This window comes from Ctenopharyngodon idella, chromosome 7 (assembly GCF_019924925.1).
Source record: "Ctenopharyngodon idella isolate HZGC_01 chromosome 7, HZGC01, whole genome shotgun sequence".
Classification (NCBI taxonomy): Eukaryota; Metazoa; Chordata; class Actinopteri; order Cypriniformes; family Xenocyprididae; genus Ctenopharyngodon; species Ctenopharyngodon idella.
Genome location: NC_067226.1, coordinates 22,814,087 through 22,835,330, shown reverse-complemented (window position 1 = coordinate 22,835,330; position 21,244 = coordinate 22,814,087). Strand labels below are relative to the sequence as shown.

Below are 21,244 nucleotides of genomic sequence, written 5' to 3'. Positions count from 1 at the left end.
TGCTAAGCCTTCATCCGTAAACCCATGGCAAACTGTTTGATGCCCCTATGGATGCCAGGTGCTGCGGATAGCGGTTAAAACACCTTTAAATTTAAACCAGACCATGAGATGAATTACAAAGAGTGCACACACAACACTTACAATTACACTGTGAAAAAAGTAAAACATGCTATGAAATAAATAGAACAAAAGCAGTAATGGTTTGCAGTCACTTTATAAAAGACCCTTCGCTGGCATACGGACATCAAAATCAGCTGAGCACTGAACACGATTTACTTTTTTCAATTCACAGCCACAGACCACAACCACAATTTCCTTATGATGTGGGTAAAGATTTCCTTTTGCTTTACATTCGGTTTTATTTAGCTGGATTTTATAAAAGTGAATCATGTCAACTGCCATTCCACCGCCGTCAGGAAACTTTCCTCCATGCCCACTGCATTGCGGATGCCAACTAACGAATCAAAGGCATGCAGTAAGCAGACAAAGAGGGTTTGATATCAACGGCCATCCTCAGTCACTGGCACTCTTCCTACCACTCTTCTGGCACAACGCTAACAAAATGGCCGCCCTGGGTGCACTGGCATAATGTGAGGGCATTGTCTAGAGATGGGCACTGGATACTAAAGGCAAAACACTCCGCACTGCCACGGTAAGCACTTAACAGAGAACCCAATATTCATTTGCTGACACTTATTTACTTCAGTAGTTTCTTCCATACTCTTCTTTTTTCAGATTATAGAAAGGTCAGAAATATCTTTAGTGAGTAACATTTATAGCATGAGTCAGCCACTACGATTATGCTACAAAAACAGTTAAAAAGATTTTGAAAATACATAAAATACCTGTTAGAATTTATATACAAATTTAAACATGTTATTTGTAAATAAGAGTGGAGACTACGGTCAATTCAGAGCAGTATACGAGAGATTTAGGCGTGTGAGTGCCAACAGGCGAATGCACGCCATCTTACAAAGACACAAAAGAGATTCTGATGCCAACCATGGTGCCAGTGGCAACCATTATTGTCCCTCCGCTCTGCCTTCTGCTTACCCTGGCACTTCAGTTTCACAAAATGGAGGTGCCATGCCTGACGATAATGAAAACATTTACATACTCACAAAAGCAACACTTCTATGATGTTAAAATTATTTTTGTCGTGTAGTGATTCTTATAAATAACTGAATTGTTGCTCCCTGGAAAATATGGATGATGTCCAAATGAATACTTTTCAAACAGAAAACTTAAAATGGAAATAAAAGGAATAGTTTATGTTGTAGTCTTCCTTATTTTTAAGTAATTTTGAATAAAAGGCAATGTTAAATGAATAAATGTGAAGGTACTTATGTGTGCAGAGGAGTTAAGACCTTTTTCCTTTACTTTGCTAAAATAAACTAGCACAAATAATGGTTAAAATAACTGAAAAATACCAGAACAGACCTAGTCATAAAAAAAAAAAAATTTAAAGTACAAAATAGAATTCTAATAGAATGTTATTGTGTAATTGTGCACTTATTCTCATTATGTAATACATATTTTGCATGTATTTGTATAATGAGTACTTGTATGTTTTTATACTTTATAGTTTTCATTTCTGATGTAAATTTTGTATTGTATTCTGATACTAACCTGGTCATAAAAAAGTGCTGCTTGAGAATTCTGTGGAAATATCTTATCTAGGCTAGCTCATTTTTAGAAATGCATGCGATTCCAGCACATGCAACAAACTTTTGTCACTCATTCTCTTTTTATATGCCAACTAATCTGTAAAATGTAAAATATGTTAAAATACAAATCATTTTAATACTACTTAAATGTACCAAAATAGATCAGTTTGAAACTTTCTTTGCATGTAAAACAAGATATGTATGTCCTTATTCTTATATACATAACAACTGGAAATTACTTTCATTTTATTTTGCCTCTACATCCTTGAACCTAGTAGTTAAAGTAGCACATGTAAATCAAGTCAAGAAATGTTATTTCCCAACCTCCCCTCGCACTTACCTTGGTCCTGGACATAGTATGCCAGAAACAAGTCCAGCTCTTTCACAGAGACAGTGATGTGGTGGGGCTGGACGCAAAGTGCCGGGTTGGTGCAGTGCGGGGACTTGACCAGCCGCTCCCCATCTGTGCTCTCCAGCGGAATACCTTTGAACAGGATGACCATCACCAGGTCCAGCCGCCACACTTTATCTGCCTGCCTCAGGCAGTCGATACGGCGGATCTTGCCCTTCTGGTCGGGGTTGGAGAGAACACAGCACGGGTGCTTCTTGCCCGTTACGCTGAGCACAAAGTCCTCCCGGTACTCCTGCCGGATGTCCTTGCGCAGTTTGGCCAGGAGACGAGACGCCCACTTCTGCTTGATTTCAGGCTTCTCGCTGAGAAGCTCGTCTTTCACTGCCCGTTCCTCATCCTTGGACATTCGCTTTTCGTGCTTCTTAAAGTACTTGCGCTTTCGTGCCTGCAGGTTGAACCAGGTGTAGGCTATGGCACGGACATGAGGGAGCAGAGCCTCGATGAAGGGATGAAACTCATCCTGAGAAGAGAGAGAGGGGAAAAGGAGAAAAATTGAGCAGGAGCAGAAGTGACCTTTTGGCATGGATTCTCGTCTGAATTAGCCAAGAGCCCGTGCAGCCAAAAAAATAAGGCTGTTTAGAAAACACTGCAGATAAAGACTATTTATAAGACCCAAAAGTAGATAAAGTTATACAAATGACCATTTAATGGTCCAGAAAAAGCATTACATTAGAGCATTACAGAGTTGCAGTTACAAATATACTTTTCTAACAACTCTAGTCAGGTTTCCTGCTTTTAGAGAACTTTTAACAACTAAAGTTATTTAAAATGAGATTTTAAAGCATCAACATGAAACATTCATCTACCATTTCCACTGCGACAGGCAGCGCTGGCCTGCCTGCAGGTGTCGGAGGCACGCAGAAAAAGGATGCCACTGTTTACCGCGTCTGCCCGCGCCGTGCCAGTGTAAAGCAGACAGTTCCAGAATCACCAATCTCTCACTACCCTTCTCTCTCTCTCTCTCTCTCTCTCTCTCTCTCTCTCTCTCTCTCTCTCTCTCTCTCTCTCTCTCTCTCTCTCTCTCTCGCTCGCTCGCTCTCCGTCTCCAGCCACGCTCAAAACACCAGTCCGTGTGTTGGCACAAGAGAGCAAGCACCCCCCATACTTCCAGATCTCTTATCAAAGCGCCCTGCATTCCTGAAACAGCCCTTACCACAGAGCCCCACAGAACCTCTCAGAATCCTGGAAAAACCCAAAAGATAGTCTCTAAATGCCTTGGACAAGGACAGCTGAGGGCATGATTATCAACCATAGTTTGTAAAGAAAGCAAGACAAATGGGGATGTGTCTTTTGTCTAAAATGACAGAACAAACCTTCCCAAGGCCAGAAGCACTAGGTAAGGCATTTAAGTAAAGATAGAAGAGTGAAGAAAAGCGGGGGGTGAGGGAGGGAATCAATTTTACACCTTCAGCTTTTACTCTTGACTATGAGGAGGTGTTTGCGGTCCTTGGGAATCAATTTATTAACATTAATGTACCGCAATTATTACAAGACCCACCAAAAATCAAATCTAGATGGACAATGAAAACGACATCTTGGCACAAAACTCACATTCTTTGGGCCTCAGAGCGGTTTGGTAAGAGTGGCATTAAAATGCCAAACCAAAACTAAAGCGGCCTGACTCCGCAAATAAGCGGCACAGCTAATTCACACTTGTGTTACTGAGCATAAGGCTTTTTTGTCTTCATATGCCTCAACTTGCTATATAGCTTTACACTACAAACTGAGTAAACTTAGTTGCCAATTTTACAGAACACTGACATTTTTTCAGTTTTTTTTTTTTTTTTTTTACACATATAATCTACTCATCGCCTCAGCAAGTGAAAATGATTCAATATTGTCAAGCAATTTCAATCATGTTTTAAAACATAAAATAGAACAGCAGGAGAATTTTTCACACCAAACAATAAAAAACAAACACTATCACTTTCTGAAACTCCCCTTTATCATTTTTCAGTTCAACAAAATATTATTATTCTTTTATAGTTCTTTTTTAGTCAAAAGATCAATATGATGATGAGAAGGTTTAAGAAAAAAAAAAGTAAAAAGACAATGAGAGCAAGTGTGTGAGAATCTCAACACAATAAAAGACCATCTTATACACACACACACACACACACTGCAAACTTCTGTGTATTTTTTTTTTCACCGCCACACTGAAAAATGAACAAGGGCTGCAGTGAATGGATTGAAGAAGAGTTAAACCACATATTGTTCTGTGTGCAGGCGGCCGGCAGCTCTTTGGGAAACCACAACCAGCACACCACTGCCTATATTTCTCTGACAGCCCCACACACAGTCCACACTCAAGCACTGTATAAATACCATACAAACTACACAACTTAGGAATGCATGTGCAATGCTTCATGCGACAATGTGCAATAGTATGTGTTGCACAAGAAAAATGTAACTCGCCGAAGAGTGTGAGTTTTCACACTATGTGGGATAGACCTGGAATGAATAAAAACCCAAGTGCTGATTTTCATAATAAATCCGATGACAGACAATTTAATTATTTTTATATTTTAGCTACATGCAACCTATAATGTATAATGTCCACAAATCCACACAACAAAAATTATGCTCTATTATCGAAATAACTATACTGATAGTATGCAAAAAAGGATCTCCATTAAATCAATTTTGTTCTGCTATAAATTTAATGGCCCTATCTGAAGACAGAAAAAGCTCTGTGATAACTTTTCTTTTTCATTACTATTCTTGCCATAATGAATTTAAATAAATACAATTCTGAGGCCTTGCAAGATCACATATCCCTACAACATAACATTAAAATTAATGTAAAATAAAAACATTATTGATCTTTTGTCAGCAGCTGTTATGCAAATTTATTTCAATCGCAATGTTAAGGAATGTCCTTAAAACAAACAAACAAACAAAAAATCACAAGAATTTCTATTTTTAATAGTTCAAAGTGTAGCACGAGGTTGTTGGCTGCGCAGGCTCGAGGTCCTCTGTACTCACCATATCTCAGTCAATCACTCTCTGATGCCAAGGAAAATATAAACAGTAAAATTGTGTCAGCCAAAGCCGGCGGACTCTGTCCAACCGCTGAATCAACGTTATCATTGTTTTCATCTTAATTCACTCTGTGAGAGAAGCTCCCAAGTACAAACTAAAGCAAGGTTTCTCAAAGAAAGGTGAGGATAAAACGGTGAGCTCTCAAAAAAGTGAATTCAAAGTCATCTCCCTGTTGTTAACCTCACAAATGTTTCCTTGTTTAACTAAGTTTTTACCGCAAAATACATTTACAGACGACGTAAAATTAGATTGAAGTAAACACTGGTCTATTCAGTGATTATTCAAATAAACGTCTTCAGCTTCGCCTGATGTGCGCAGTGAGCTACATTGTATCACATAGCCTATACATCAAGTTGGATGTCCGTCGGATTTTTAGAAGTCCTAGCTACTTAAAATCGACTGCACTCTTTAAAAAAAGAAAGAAAGAAAGGTTCTTATGTGTTTTCAAGGAAACAACTTATTAACCATTTTCTCTCTACAAGGTTCTTGAGTTGGTTATATAATTCTTTGAAGATTAAAAAAGTTCTTGTACTAGCCATGGGTTTGTCAGATAAAGGTATTGGTTTTGGGTTTTGTACTTTAAAAAAAACAGTACATAGATGGTTTTCTAAAGAACTAGAGAATAAAAGGTTCTTTGTTGAATTTAAAAACGGCTTCGTTCTAATTTGAATATTTATTTTCAGGAGTGGTTTTAAAGGTTGCAGTTATGTTTAAATTAATCTATTTTCTCAAATGCTTTTGTAAGACACAACGTCGAATAAGTTGTTTAAATACGAAATTGAACTTTTAAAAGACGAGAGGGAGGTGTAGAATAAATGCGTAATAGCAACTGCAGCAATTTTAAAATGAATCAAAAGCACATGCAGTAAATAATGTACACAAACAAGCATAAAGAATTACATACTCAGTGATAATTCAAAAATATATAATATACCTGTGTGAGACAAATCGGCGAATACATCGTAGATCGCGCGGTTATCAAAGTCCTGAAGGGTATCAGATGATTGATATTATCGCTTCATTCTTCAGAGCCCGTGCTGCTCCGTGCACGTTTGAGTAAGACCTGATATCCTCATTCAAAAAAAACACGCTCTTATCCGGAAACAGAGAACAACTGGAGATCCCACACTTAGCATTTAACCGATCCCGGCGACTATTTAAGAGCACAAAAGATTGTAAACGGAGTGAATCTAGACGCATCCACAGCGCGTGAGATGAACCCGCCGCTGAGTAAAAAGCTACCGGAATCTGAGAGTTGAGTTTCAAATAGGAATCTCGGATAATATATCGCACGTGCAATAAGAAAACTTGAAGGCGCCTAATTTCTGATCATGTGTTCGCTTTTCAAACTTGATATAATATGGGTCGGTAACACCCTCTAGTCTGCTGGAGCCTAACAAATCAGTCTGAAGATTTTTTTTTTTTTCGCCTTTAATTACACAGTCATACTCCTCCTCTTCCAGCAAGCGCATATCCCATATCTCCAGCCCACCTCGACTGCACCTCCGTGACATTGACAAAGATTTAAGCAATTTCCAACTTTTTATCCAAATGACATTTTTATGTGGTGAGCACTTGGGGCAGGCATGTAAAACTATGAAGCGAGCACAATATATAGGCTATCATGTAAAGATTTCTGCTGGCTTCTTCAATTAGCCTACAAATTAAAACAATTTAGGCCATTAATATCTTGTTAACTATGAAGAAACAACAAGTGTATAAATCTTATAGCCTACATTGACCATACTTTGCATCGAGGCTATATGTTACTTTTTTATATAAATATGAATTAATTTTGCTTTTGTCTTTGATTACATTTTATACAGTCCACGTTGTCTTAATAAAAACAAAATATGATGCTTATAATCAAATCATATCAGGGAATATAAAGAAAGTTATTTTGACTAAACTACTTTCTCTAGACTGTCGTTAGTAAAGTTTACTTCCACTATCAGCTATTACAAACCAATACAGAGATATGGCATTACTTATAAAACATAAAGGCTGTGGTATTACATCATACGCTTGGAAATGCACAGTTTATTAATGCAAGTGTGGGTCTGCATGCAAAAGAACTCAAAATGAATTAGTTTATCAATGTTATTTCTGTGCTTTTTAAAAGATCCCTACATGACAACGGTTTAAATTTTGCGAGAAAGGAGAAAAATCAACAGCAATGCACGGTTATATCACGTATCCCAGTGAGAGAAGAGCACAGGGCCAGTCTGTTTGTTGGACAGATAATGATTCCCTTCGCGTTACATCGGCATCTTGTATAGAAGTCAAAGCCCACCCCCTCCGTCCAACTCATAAGTCCAAAAGGTTCAACAAAGACTTTATGAAGGACACTGAATCAATTATAAAATGTAACTACAATGGACCGCAACAAAAGCGCAACGCAACAAAGTCCAATGTTCATGGTTTATGGACGTAAACATTCTGCAAACAAACATCGGCGTAATGTTTCTTAGATTTAAAGTATCAAAGAACAAAGTTACAGCGTGAAAAAGAGTCAGTGCAAGAGTCGCTACGTAAAACAGCCCCAGACAAGCATTTAAATGACAGAACAGTGTGAGTAAATATCAACAAGGCTTGTCCAGGTATTCACGCTGCTGCTCCGTGCCAGAAGCGCACTGCTATTCAATAGGGGAGAGTTTTAGCTAACACAGGATGCATGCCAAGAGGCACAAACTCGACTTCTGACACAATGATATGACCCATATAGGACGTCTGCCAATGCATGACATAAACAATCTAACATTACTATCATTTTTTTCAAGTGTCTTGCTCAGTTCAGTCGTGAAACGTAATGCTATTGCTCTGTTCAGGGTTACATACGCGCAACACAGTAACTCGAGAAAAATATTCACAAATGTTAGTAAGACAGTGTTTTCCATCATAACGTAGCCTACCATTGCACTGTATTGCATGGAATTGAAGGGGGTTCCTGGAGGCCGGATGAAATTGAAGCCGGTACGCTCACATGTCTCAAGTTCAAAAAACTGTGCTTTTTTATTTTTTTCTCTTTTCGTTTCACGTTGTAGTGCTTACAAAAAAGAACACCGGAAGAGAATTCTTGGCAGACAGGCGGCAAAATCAAGTCAGCGAGCACCTCAGATATTTTTTATCTTCCTTCCTCTGCAAGTCAGTCTTTTTGGATAGCTTTTGGTGGTTGAGTTGAACGCGGTCCAGAATAGGCTGAGTTTTTGGAAGTGGGTAGGTCTGCGCCTTCACTTTCTCTGTCTGTCGTCGCTGTTGCTCTCGCAGGCAGCAGCCAAACGTAGCTGCGCATTTGGAATTACATCCTTGTTTCTGATTGGCTGGCGCACCGGTGGGGCTCCGCTCGGCGTTCCATGCCCTAGGCCCCTCACTTCCGCTCGGCAGGCAGTGTCACTATTTGCATATTAACATTGACCAAGTCCCATCAAAGCGAGACCGAGCGAAATTTAGACTAGTGGCTGAAGATAGGTCAAATTCCTCTGTCCATTTTGGCCTCCGAGGGATTAAGAATTGTTCATTGTGGACAGGCATGAAAGCAAATAAATTCCTACTAAATCAATTAGTTGCCTATTTTTTTTTTTTTTTTTTTTTTTTAAATATATATATTTTAATTAAATTGATAATAACTGTTTTCATACTTCATGCTGTTGGTTGGTTGGTTGTTTGTTAGTGTGTGTCCGATTTTGACAATCTTAAACCACATTGTTTATCATTGTTAAACTTTGATGACTTTCTAATAATAGGCTACAGACCATCTTTAAATCGTTGGAAATACTAGGCTATAGACTGTATTGCTAAACCATTGTTAAGATTTTGAATGATATAGCAGAGAAAGTCACCACTGTTAGAGAGCACAATGATGGCATTGATCCAGACCAGAACACCAGAGCGCCGCACACACACACACACACACACACGAGTCCAACATCATATGAATGAAACACGAATTAATCTGAGCGTGTTTATCGGGCTGGTGCTATTAAATTAGGCATTATCAAACTTAGAAAAGCAGACAGGAGTAATACAACGGTGTATAAGTATTTATTTACAGTCACAAATAAATAATGAAAAATAGTAATAAGTGTCATATAACAGACAGCACACACAATAAATCTGAATGATAAGCAATTCTGACGAATTTTATATATTTTATATATATATATATGCCACAAGACATGCTATTCAGTGGTGATTTAACAAAATTCATTGTGTCTTGGGTCAGTCGTTACAAATTTACATTCAAGTCAATCGCGCTAAAGCAGAAATATCACTTAGGCTACATTAAACGCTGCATGTATGACAAATAAATTATTTAATCGTAATTTTGTTGATAACATTTTTATCTGTTATTTCTATAATTTCAACAGAAGAAATGTCATTAGGCTATCCTAAATTCTATCTTTCCGACACACAAACCTTTATAACTGTTTTCGTTTTGTAACTGGATTGTCATCTTGTGAACGTCGAAAAGTTCGTTTTGGTTGTGACTGCACTCGTGGCTAACGAAATGAATCTGTCAAGATAAACGACTTACATACCTAGAATGAATAGTTTATTCTGGTTTACGCTGTCACCCTTGTGAAACAAACAAACAAGCCCTGTATTTGAAACAACAAACACCGGGCTTGTTGGATCATTATATCGAGTAGGTGGAGTGTGATACGAAATGAAGCGAAAGGGCTCCAAATTCTTAGACGTAAACTTTGGCAAGTTCAGTGGCGAGCGGAGGACAGGAAATCATTATTAACATATAGAAAGATCGATGTCCTTCTGAAGATTTTAGAGATCTGTTTACTCGTGCCTGTCAAGTGTCACATGAGTTTGGATAGCCTATGTGCCGTGTGTGCGCAGCGAGCCTCGATACTGCCTCCGTAAGTTCACTGCATTTCATGTTCAGAGGTATTCTATTCTCTCGACTCTAGACGTTCAAAGACAAACTTTTCTAGTCATTAATTTTACTTAGGCTATGTTGTGTATAGCTGGTGCATTAGTGAGTCCCTGATATTTGTGCGTTTCAAATGTCTAGAAATTATCAAAAAGATTCCGTTTCCTTTTTAGACCTAGAATAGGACTAGAACGATTAAAACCTGTTTTGACGGGTTATAGGTAAGTTGGTATTTCGCTGTTCAGTAAGTAGGCTATTTAGTCCTAAGAGTGAATATTACTTGATTATTAATTATGCTATACCGATATATTTATTGTTTTAAAAATATAGTTGCTTGCAACGTGCAAATTGATTTTAATGCAAAACAGTGACCTTCTGCTTAATAAGCTGTATCACCCTTTTTTAAGTCTACCATAAATCAGTTAACGATTCCATGATTGATCTGTTCTATGTGTCCTCTTTTTACTTCATAGTTGAAAGAGATGTTAAAAAGGTATTCTTTTATGTTAAGGTAACTGATAATAGCCCCTATATTTTGCATTTTAACATTTCACTCTGAGACCTATAAGAGCTTGTTTCCTATAAATTAGCAGGTTTTCTAAATGCATTATATTACATTTTGTCTTATTGAGCCAGAATTTAAATTTTATATGACAATCAATAATTAACAAAGAATTTAGATATTATTTTATATAGATATTTTCAGTCAAGGCATAGCCTACCTACATAGTAGTCTGGTAATCCTTCTCTTTTTGTAAGGATAAACAGATGCATCCTTACAATGCACATTTATTGTTCTTCTTTTTTAATAAAACTACCACTCAATCCAAGCAAAATGTGCAGTCATGGTGGGTTTGGATGTTTGTTTTGTCTTAAAGAATAACATGGGTGTTTCACAGAGCAATTAAAAACTGCAGTAATTTGTATTTATAAAACTATATGTTTTCCATTATTTTATTATTTTTTTTACAATACATCTCAAGGCAGATTCGCAGAAGTAGTCTATAGGCCTACATGAATATGAAACTGATAAATAATTTTTATATTGCTCAGGCTCTCTCCAAATAACGTAACTTTCCCATTTTAACAAGATTATTGTGTGGAATATGTGACACTAAACTTATTTTGAGAACAAGTGATGACTATTCAAATTCAGGCTATAATTTCATATCATAATTTACGTGTTTCAAATAGTTCGGCTTCATATGGAAGCTCTAAATTCAACATTAACATTTAAAAATGAGCCTACACGCCATTTTTGCAAATATTGCAAAACAGGTAAAGCGTTTGTCGAATATTATGCTATTAGTGTTTACTAGAGTTATCTTGAAGTGGTATTTGCTCTTAAGTGGCCAGAGAGCCTATAAATATATGTCGGAACGCTTTTTATCATTGCGCCACAAGGCCATAGCCTATTTGTATTAGCGGGCCTAGACTGCAAGCGGGGTAATGTGAAACAAATCATAGCGTATTAGATTAACATTTTCGCAAAACGCATTTTTTATAATTTACAATAGAACGTATGTAGACTGCATCCTCCTCTAACGTAAGAGTGCAGGAGCTGTGAAACTCACACAGGAGCACGCGCCAGTGACCTCGCTCTGCTCTGTTTATGTCCCATTCATTCCCTCGTTCCAAGAAGCACATTGTCTCCTTATATTGTCGTATAAAACTGTAACTCTTACCTTGGAACTCTATAACAGCTGTTTTGACAATTTATTCGCTTTAATTTTGCGGTTTAATACTTAAACAACATGATCACAGAGTGCCCACATCATAGCCACCTTAAGCCAGACGTGAAACATTAAGGTCCACGGAATATAAAAACACTGGCAGAATTTGACATACTTAATGACGTCTCAAAGCGACAAATTTGTTCGGAGATATTGTTACGATGCCACAATCGAAATATCATAACATTAATACTGTTTAATAACCTACTGTTGTCTTTATAAGGTTAAACTGTGAGTGTAAAACCATGCTGCTGTGTTTCTAACAACCACTTTCCATCTGCTGTCATAGCTCGCCGTGATCGTATAGTGGTTAGTACTCTGCGTTGTGGCCGCAGCAACCCCGGTTCGAATCCGGGTCACGGCAAGAATAGATGCAGTGGTGACTTTTACGCTTGTTCTTGATTTAACGTGACAGAAAAAGCGGCAGCGTGTCACATACAGCTGGCTAGCAACATATTGTTCGAGCACGTTGTGGTTGTCTGTTCTAAACTGACATCCTACATTAACCTGGATAACCTTCACTGAAAGAAATGAACTTTTAAACAGTAGGAAAGATTATGGTTATTGCTTTTGGTTATATAAAAACTTAAACATTTGTTTGTTGAATAAAATATTTGCTCTTTGTCGATCAAATAACCTTGTTTGTCGAAGGCAGAATGAGCGAAAACCACTTATTAGATAACCTATTGTATATACATTATGTTGGGGAGTGTATGTACAGCGCAGTTTACGTTCAGCCCACAAGGATGCGGTAGTGAACTGTGTCTGACAGCTTTTGGCGTCCCAGCCATGTGCCGTGATCGTATAGTGGTTAGTACTCTGCGTTGTGGCCGCAGCAACCCCGGTTCGAATCCGGGTCACGGCAAACATGCCTACACAAGGCTGCTCTTTTGAGTGACAAAATGATGTGCTCATGAAAACGCTAAAGAAAAATCTATGTAAATCACCTACAAGTCTGAAAGGTAACATTATATAGCATAGTAACCTACCATGTACTGTCTTCAACTTTGTAACACCTCTATTTATTTAAAATAATTCGTGTCAATTCATATTCTTGTATCTCAAAATTATATTTTTTCCCTCTACAGTGATTGCAAAATGGACCATAAAAACATAACTAACATTTGCCTGACCTGTGTGTTTTTAGGTTAGCTGTGCAGTTGTACGCACCAGATGATTCAAGCACCAGAGGGCAGCAAACGACTATGTATTTGAAATTTGAGATACAGGCTGATTAATTACCTTACTGTGTTCGTTTGAGATTACTGCACCTGTAGTAATTCTAGACACTGACTGTTACTGAGATGGCAGAGACAACTAAAAGGCCAGATAATGTTATTCAATAGAAATGCTATGAAAATGAATCAATAATTAACCTACCTAAACCAAAGTTTTGTCAGATAATTAAAAAATATAAAAAATAAAAAAAACTGCTGCTTTGTTTCTTTTACACATTCACCTATACTCATTTGAAGTTAGAAACATGCACATGTCCTTTGTTACAATGTCATTTTGCTTAATGTGCTAGTTTGCTTGTTTCCTATCTCTTTGCCCTGTGATCCAGCCTTGACAAAAAAATCTCACACTTATTTATCAAACAAAAACACAAACACACACTCAAAGACATGCAGAGGGAGCTCTTATGCACCTGTTGACAACCATGAAAGACTGGCCTTGTTCCTCGCTACCACGAACCAGCAACCAAGAACAAGAGCAACAACGAGAGGCACGCTCAAATAAACAAGGAGAAAGCTTATAGTAAACATGGAATCCTGCCAAAACCACTGCGTCCCATTCACACTCACACACACCCGTGCATGCATTGCACATCCTTCAGCTTCGAGAAAGAAGCAGCAGGCCTCCACAGAAGAGTCAGGCAAAACTGCTGTGTACTTGCTTTCTCTCTCTATGTGCATCTGTCTCACTCCTCACTTCAATAGGTCTTGATTGACAGGACAAGCATGCACCTATGTCGCATGAAATGTGCATCCCTGCAGGCTTTTGTCTGGTCTCTGAACACATGTTCCTGTAACAATGTGCATCTTCATTAGCCACAACTATAGAAGTCTCGCGGTCTGATATTTGATCTTTCATTTTCTCTAAACAGGGTTTCCTCCACAAACAGCCTCAAAAATAATGACTTTTTCTTGTGATAACACCACACTAAGAGTCTGTGTGAAAGGGTATGTTGAATGATACCAATTATTTTGACGTGCAATGACTATAAATACTCCAAGAAATTAGAGTAGAGATGTACAATCAAATATGGAAGTTGTATTCTCTGTAGCGGTGATGAAAATCTGACTAGTTACCATAACAATTATGATGTTTAAACGTCCACTACTACATTGGACTATTGTTGTATCACATTGGCATCAATAAGACAGTCCATTTACATTAAAATGTTTAACTCTTCTGTCTGAGGATCAGATGACTGTTTGTGTATATTTCACTGACTTCTTATCAGTTAGCACTGGATAGTTGAGCACTGAAGCATATAAATGAAGGAAAGCAGCTTCAGCGAGATGAATAAACATGAAATACACAGTAAAATCCAACAGTGATTCTAACTAACACTTTTTAGTGAACTTTACTTAATGTCTTAACTGTAAAAATCTAATCTGTACTATTAACATACTATGCCTTCTTTTACTCAGAAAACACAAGTTATGATTAATTGATCAGCTGGAGTACCATTTTGTCAAGCAAAAAAAAAAAAAAAAAAAAAAAAAAATTTGAGGCAGGGCAATTCTTAACAGACGTTTCACTAATTTCCTCCACTTCTGCAATTATTTTTCTCTGTTTGCATTCACTGATTACCAAAGTCATCTTAAATGTTCAATTGCCAATACAACTGAAATATTTGAGAGAACATCACATAAGCTTACTTCATAAATTGATGTTGATTTTCCTAAATGTTTTTGTTTGAACTCACCATTGTGATGATCAGTGTTCACTTTGGTTGGGTACTTGGAACTTCATTTGTATTATTGTAATTCTCTTCATATTGGTGCAGCGTCAGTGTTGGGTGTAACGCGTTACTGTAATTAAATTACTTATTCACTGAAAAAGTAAAGTAAGGGATTACTGTTCATTTTTAGGTAATTTAATTACAGTTAATGTACTTGCGTTACATACTGTAAAATAGTTCAACAGTTCTGTTCAAATCAATATTGAATTTAAAATCTAAATTTGTCGTCTAAAGGTAAAAGTGAACGCTGCCTCTTTAAAATCGTTAGCTGTAGTGCAGTTGCGTGAGTTCGCAACTTCGCACCAGTTGGTTGTGTAGTCGCTGACTGAAGATATCGGTAGAAGCGAGTGGCTGTTTTGCAGAATGGAAATAATCCAATTACTTCACTTTTTGACACAGGTAGACAAGAACATTACTGTAAAATGTAAGCCATGTCCTAGAGAGAAAACACTGCGCGCGCTCTCTGAGACGGTTTTCAGTCAGTGTGCTCTCGACCAAAGCGCACACACATAGCAGCCTCTCGCGAATGTCAGATTTTCGCGGTTTATTACACATAAACGTTCAAATACACACACAGTTATGTCAAAATGCCCGTCTTGGCGTATATTCGCGTTGGTTATGTGAATGTGAACAGCATGTGTAACAGCATATTGTCTCCGTCCATTAGGTCTTAGTACAGCAGTCTTTAAAACATGCTACTGTCTACTATTTGCTGTCTGTATTATAAATGATAAACAACAAAAGAAAAGCTTTAATAAGGATTAATCTATATTTAATTTATACAGTTATGACTATGCAGAGTTATTTTATATTTGATTATTCAATTTCCGTGGGTTTTTTTTCCCTTCTTCTTCTTTCTGTGGTATTTTTACTTACTACTATTAGACCTACCTGGAAAAAAATATATAGCATTGTTTTATTTGTATTTTTATATATTTTTACCGTGGTATTGACTTTGGTATCAAGTATTGTGCACTTTTGGTGGTATAGGTACCAACTACTAGATTTTAGGTATAGTGACATCCCTATTAGTTACTAAAAAAATTTAAGTATTATAAAGTAAATAAAAGTATTATAGTATATGTTTTAATAAAGTTAAAATGTTTTAAAAAGCTATAAAAGGCTAAACTATTCCATGTTTGACTAAATTATTAAAAGAGATTCCTTTCTATTGTCTATCCGGTCAAGGTTTATAGGGATTTTAAGAAGTAATTAGTAAGTTACTTATTTACGACACACTTATTGATGACCTTAATTCATGATCTTAATTTATGCTCTGAGATCAGTTAATACAAGTTGTCAGGTTACACCTATATAGACTGCTTATAGATTAAATGAACTAATTTAATAATCAACACTGAACTGACTTCAGCTGATCAACAACTGAAATGCATAATTTTCCTGTTATCACTGTAAAACACTATATAAATAAAGGTGACTTGATCTATGCACCATTCCTTCGTGCAGCAGTTCTGGCCCATACCTTGACGCTTCCCTTTTTCCTCTCTCAAGCCTTCTTTCTTTTTTAACGTCCCCTCATCGACCCCCCAACCCTGTTTAGAACAAAGAGGCCTTTTGTTTCCTAATTGCCCTAAGCAGATATTCGTCAGGCATGGCTACACATCGCTGTAGCAGTTAAAGAACCCCTGGTCGATCATTCTCTTCAAAATGCTCCTCATCCGATCTCTAAAAGATAAGTTAACTGATAGTCTGCATACCCATATAAGCCTTTTCACAGCTTAAAAATAGTCCCCACGTGTACATGCGCCACATGTGAGAGTACCATATTCACTTGCCCAGTGTTCCCAAAGGACTGAAAGTATTCTCTTTATCTTAACAGTCTTAAAGGTACCATCAGGTTGCATCTGAATAAGCATACTTCCTTAGTAGAAGAAAAATAGGTTGTAAAAAGAGAAGGATGCCCAAATTCACAATATTCATAAAACAGTAAGTGAAAAATACCCGGATGACTTACTACTTCTGACGAGATTCTGAAGTGCACATCCAATGGACACTTTACTATCCCATTAGGCCACAGGTAAGGATTTGTCAATGCAACAGAGTTCCGGAAGTAAAAATCTCATTCATTTTCTCCATAAGGGAATTGATTTACTAAAAGATAACTTATAAACCATTAAAGACAGACCTGTGAGCTACGAGGTTGTTAATCAATGATGTATGCTTTAGCAGAAGCCGTCAGTATGCATTTTTTTTAAATAAGTTTTTAAAAATAATCGCATTTGACAGCGGAAGTCCTGGTGAGAAACTATTACCCAGGATCTCAACCAATAAGACAACTGAAAACAAATTGTGCCAAAATAAATTTTTAGCACCTGCCCTGTCCCATATGAAGCACTGTGAATTATGTAATCGAGTCAGTGTCCCTACACTTTTAAACTTACTACTTAAATATTTGTGTATATATATGCATATTTTGCAATAAACATAAATATGTTGTTTTTATATACATAAACAAAATCTTTATATTTTCCTGATATTTGTAATTTATGTTGTTCGCAATGCGTTATGCGTCATTGTAGTTCTTTCCCTCATAAAAGCTGCTTACACAGTCTTGTAACACACTTGTAACAAATATTTTTTTACTTCAAATCAAAGTTTGCAATTTTGCTATTTACCTCGTAGTTGGTTGGTTTGGTTCATGGTTTACAACTCTTAACAAAGACCTTCAAAAATCTGTTTGGGAAAAATGAATGGAAAAAATACTTACGAAAATTTTACGTTACGAAAATTACGAACATCCAAAATTTAGGCCGCTGAAAAAGTGGGTGGGGACTGTTGCACCCTAATACACACGTTCATACTAATGTCAGGTTTATGTTCTGTTCTTAATTGGATTTTAGCTTCGTTCTGTTCTCTGTGTTCCTGGTTTCTGTGTTCATTTCCTGTCTTCCTTAGTTGACTAGGGCTGTGTCCAAAATCGTCCCCTATACCCTTAGGCTGTCATCTCACTATTTGAGATGACAGCCATTTGTAGCGTTGTCCGAAATTATAGTGAACGTTAACGAGTGCACTTATTCAATCCCACAATGCACCGCAATAACGAGTGTACAACCGATGTACGTTCAACGGCTAGAGAATACCCAAAATGCACTGTAAGAGTGTCCTCGGCTGAATCCTATGTGGCTACAGTGTATATCACACAGGTATAATACCTTTTTAATGGATTAAATTGTTTAATTAAAGTTTTTATACATAGTTTCCATGAGTTCAAGATACATCTTTTTATTACTACTGGAGCTGCCAGTTTGCTAAGTTTCAAAAAATTATTAAACAGCAAACACACACTATGCAAAAGCGGCAGCCTATCCAGCACACTCAGTGTCTGAATTTGCTCACTCGTTTTCATTCACTCCCTCAAGTGAACTATATTAGTGGACTAATGTAGGGAATAGTGAATGAGGATATAGGGGCGATTTTGGACACAGCCCTGGTGTCCTAGTTCATGAAGCAGTGTTTCGAAAGCGCCCATCACTATCATACTGTAACAAAATAACAGTCTCCAGCTCCGCATCGGCAAGGGGATCCCCTGGCTCTACCTCAGCCCGTCGACTAGTCGGCTACACCTTGGCTCCTCCCTCCTTCGGCTTCACCTGGGACCGTCATCCATACGGCTCCACCAGGCTCCCTCGCCCCTCTGGCTCTGCCTTGGTCAGTCGTTGCTCTGCCTATGCCACAGACTTCCAGGCCTTCAACTGCACTTCGTCCCTCCACCCCTTCGCCTCCATTGGTCTCTACCTTCCCTCCGGCTCCGCCTTGATACTGCACCTTAGTCCTCCGGCACCCTGACTCCACCTCGGCCGCTCGTCACTGCGGCTCCACCTTGGCCTCTAGGACCTAAGGTGTCGCCCTGTCTCTGTGTTTCCTCAGCTCAGCCTGGGTCTCCAACTCTCCTGGCTCCACCACTGGTGGTCGGACATCTGACTCCACCCACCATCGGTTAAGCCGTGGGCCTTCATCTTGGCTGTGCTACTGGTCACTCCCTGGCTCCTCCCTCCATTGTCTCCTCCATGGTCCTTCCCTCTGCCAATTAGCCCATGAACTCTTCCTCTCCCTATGGACCACCTTCTGCTTTCGCACACCTTCCCACCACCACTAAGGTGTAGTTTTTGTTTGTGGTGCCAGGATGCGTCTACTTGGGGGGGGAGTAATGTCAGGATTATGTTTTCTTATTTAGATTTTAGCTTTGTTCTGTTCTGTATTCCTGGTTCCTGTGTTCATTATGTTTTCCTTAGTTGACCTAGTTTCCTAGTGTGTGCCTGTTTGTTACCATAGTAACTAGGAGTGTAACGATTCACTCGTTTTCTTGATGCATCGATTACAAATCCTGACAATGAGTATGCATCGATCTTGAAACATGTTTTTTTTAATTGTGAATCGTTAATTTCGGTCAATAATCGATGTAAAATGCTGAGAATCGGATTAATCGCGATTCTATAGCGATTCAGTGCTTTAAAATATATAAACATTAAATTACTACATGCGCGAATTGATGGAGACGTTGTGCGCCCTCATTCACAGATACGCGCGGCTGCACTCTTTACCGCCTCTCACTAGATTGCGCTCGCGTTTCGTCCGTAGCCCACGTGTGAGCTCTCCTCAGGACGGCCACTGCTATTCACATGAGCAGATGACAGTCTCTATTAAGACAGCAATAGTTCTGAGTCAAACTGCTCAAGCCATTAATAAAGCTGCCAAGTCATTGCGTGGTCACTACTGTTGAAATAAAACGCTTTTATTGCATGGAAACGTCGCCGTTATTTTCGATAAGATAAAATACTAAAGTTTTAAGGAAAAGGGTCATTGACATTACCTGAGCAGTTTCAAGGCGCGCATTTATTGCATGGATGGAGCAAACACATTTTTTGGCTTATGTAAATTTCCACAAATGCCTATTTTTATAGGCTATTAAAATAAAGTTATGTAGCATCATTAAGAACTAACACGAACTAACATTAACAATGAACAAAAGTTTTTTTTTTGTTTGTTTGTTTGTTTTTGCCCTTACTCTCTGACCTCCTGAAGGCCGTTGTGTAATTCTTACCCTGACTAAGACACATTGAGGGAAGCATTTCAATAACCCTATGAATGCATATTAAAATGCAGAATCGAATCGAATCGCATCGAATTTTAATGTGAATCATCTCGAATCAAATCGTTCTGAATTTGCAAAAATCGTTCTTGAATCGAATCAAACACCTATGAATCGTGAATCGAATTGAATCGCTGTCTACCCAAAGATTCACAGCCCTAATAGTAACCTATCGTGTTCACCTGTCCCTCATTAATTTACTCATTTAGTTCTGTGTATTTATACCCCCTGTTGAGCTCAGTTACTTGTCAGTTATTGTCTATGTTTTGGTGCTCTACATTTGTGTTCTTTTTGAGATCTTTGCTTTATATTATTGTAGAAGTTTAGTTTTTGTAAATAAAGATTGCTTCCCTGGATCCAAGCCTCTGCTCTCTCTGTGCCTACATACTGTAACAACTATATACTTTTAAACAGCTACAAAATAATTACTTATTCAGAAATACCCAATCAGGTGACTCATTCCATATAAAATAAAACAACTATTAGATATTTTACATATTTTCTTTTTTAAAATACTTTTGATAGTCCACTTTAGACATTCTACTAACTATAAGTAACTTTTCAACTGCATGTCAACTAGCAGTCATTAGAGTATTAGACTGTCTGCTTAATATCTGCTAACACTTTATTTTGATGGTCCCCCAACAGCCATTTTAAATAACATTGCAAGTACATGTCAACTTATTCTACTTACCCAAACCCTAACCTAATAGCCTACTAATACTCTAAAGAGAGTTAGTTGAGATGTAGTTGCAAAGTGATGAGAGTTAACAGACATGTACTGTAGTTCTTAGAAGTTACTTATAGTTAGTCTAAAATGTCTAAAATGGACTATCAAAATAAAGTGTAACCTTTTTTTCTTCTCTGTATTAATCTGATTGCAGAGTGTAATTAGGGGAATGCACTATTTATTAATAATAATAATAATTTATTCTCATTAAATATGTTTTACACATGAAGAAACCAACTGTACTGTTAAATATACTACTACTAGTAGTATTTTATTTTTGTAAGTACAATTTGTTTCTTTATGTGTCAAACATTTAATGAGAATAAAATTCTGAGAGCACCTTTAATGGTTGTTTAATGTGGTACTAGTGTTACTAGAGGTTGATGGTAAGATGAAGGTGGCAGAAGCTCTAAACATGCTGCTCTGATAATACACAGTGCCGGCAGAGAGCAGTTAGAAGAAGCCGAGCTTGATCCCTATGATAATGATCAAACAAACCTGAGCTGAAATAATTAACACTGTGATTATGGAGAGAGTTTAGCTTCCAGACAAACAATACCATTTACTTGTTAGATCAGTCCGAGGATTTGAGTCTAAATCAAAAGTACCAAGGTGACCCATCTAAAAGTGCAACATCACTACTGTCATTATGTCTGCTGACACTAATCCAATGTTGTGATCAGTCTACATGCTG

The 21,244-nt window shown here is 37.7% G+C and overlaps 1 protein-coding gene and 2 non-coding genes across 14 annotated transcripts in view; 2 read left to right on the top strand and 1 right to left on the bottom strand.

Annotated features, from left to right (window-relative positions):
- Positions 1–21,244, bottom strand: part of LOC127515682 (nuclear factor 1 B-type-like) — a 101,066-nt gene that overhangs the window by 76,779 nt on the left and 3,043 nt on the right. For 5 of the 12 annotated variants that reach the window (XM_051899575.1, XM_051899573.1, XM_051899574.1 and 2 more), the window contains exon 2: positions 2,008–2,539. In XM_051899575.1, coding sequence (XP_051755535.1) covers positions 2,008–2,539 — 532 coding nt within the window. Of the gene's footprint in view, positions 1–2,007; positions 2,540–2,885; positions 3,037–6,055; positions 7,994–8,033; positions 8,436–21,244 lie in introns of those variants that run through there. The other 7 variants (XM_051899581.1, XM_051899580.1, XM_051899579.1 and 4 more) reach the window with 7 other exon arrangements.
- trnah-gug (transfer RNA histidin (anticodon GUG)) lies at positions 12,032–12,103 on the top strand. The gene has a single exon. It is a non-coding gene; the product is annotated as a tRNA-His (tRNA).
- Positions 12,533–12,604, top strand: trnah-gug (transfer RNA histidin (anticodon GUG)). Its single transcript has one exon. It is a non-coding gene; the product is annotated as a tRNA-His (tRNA).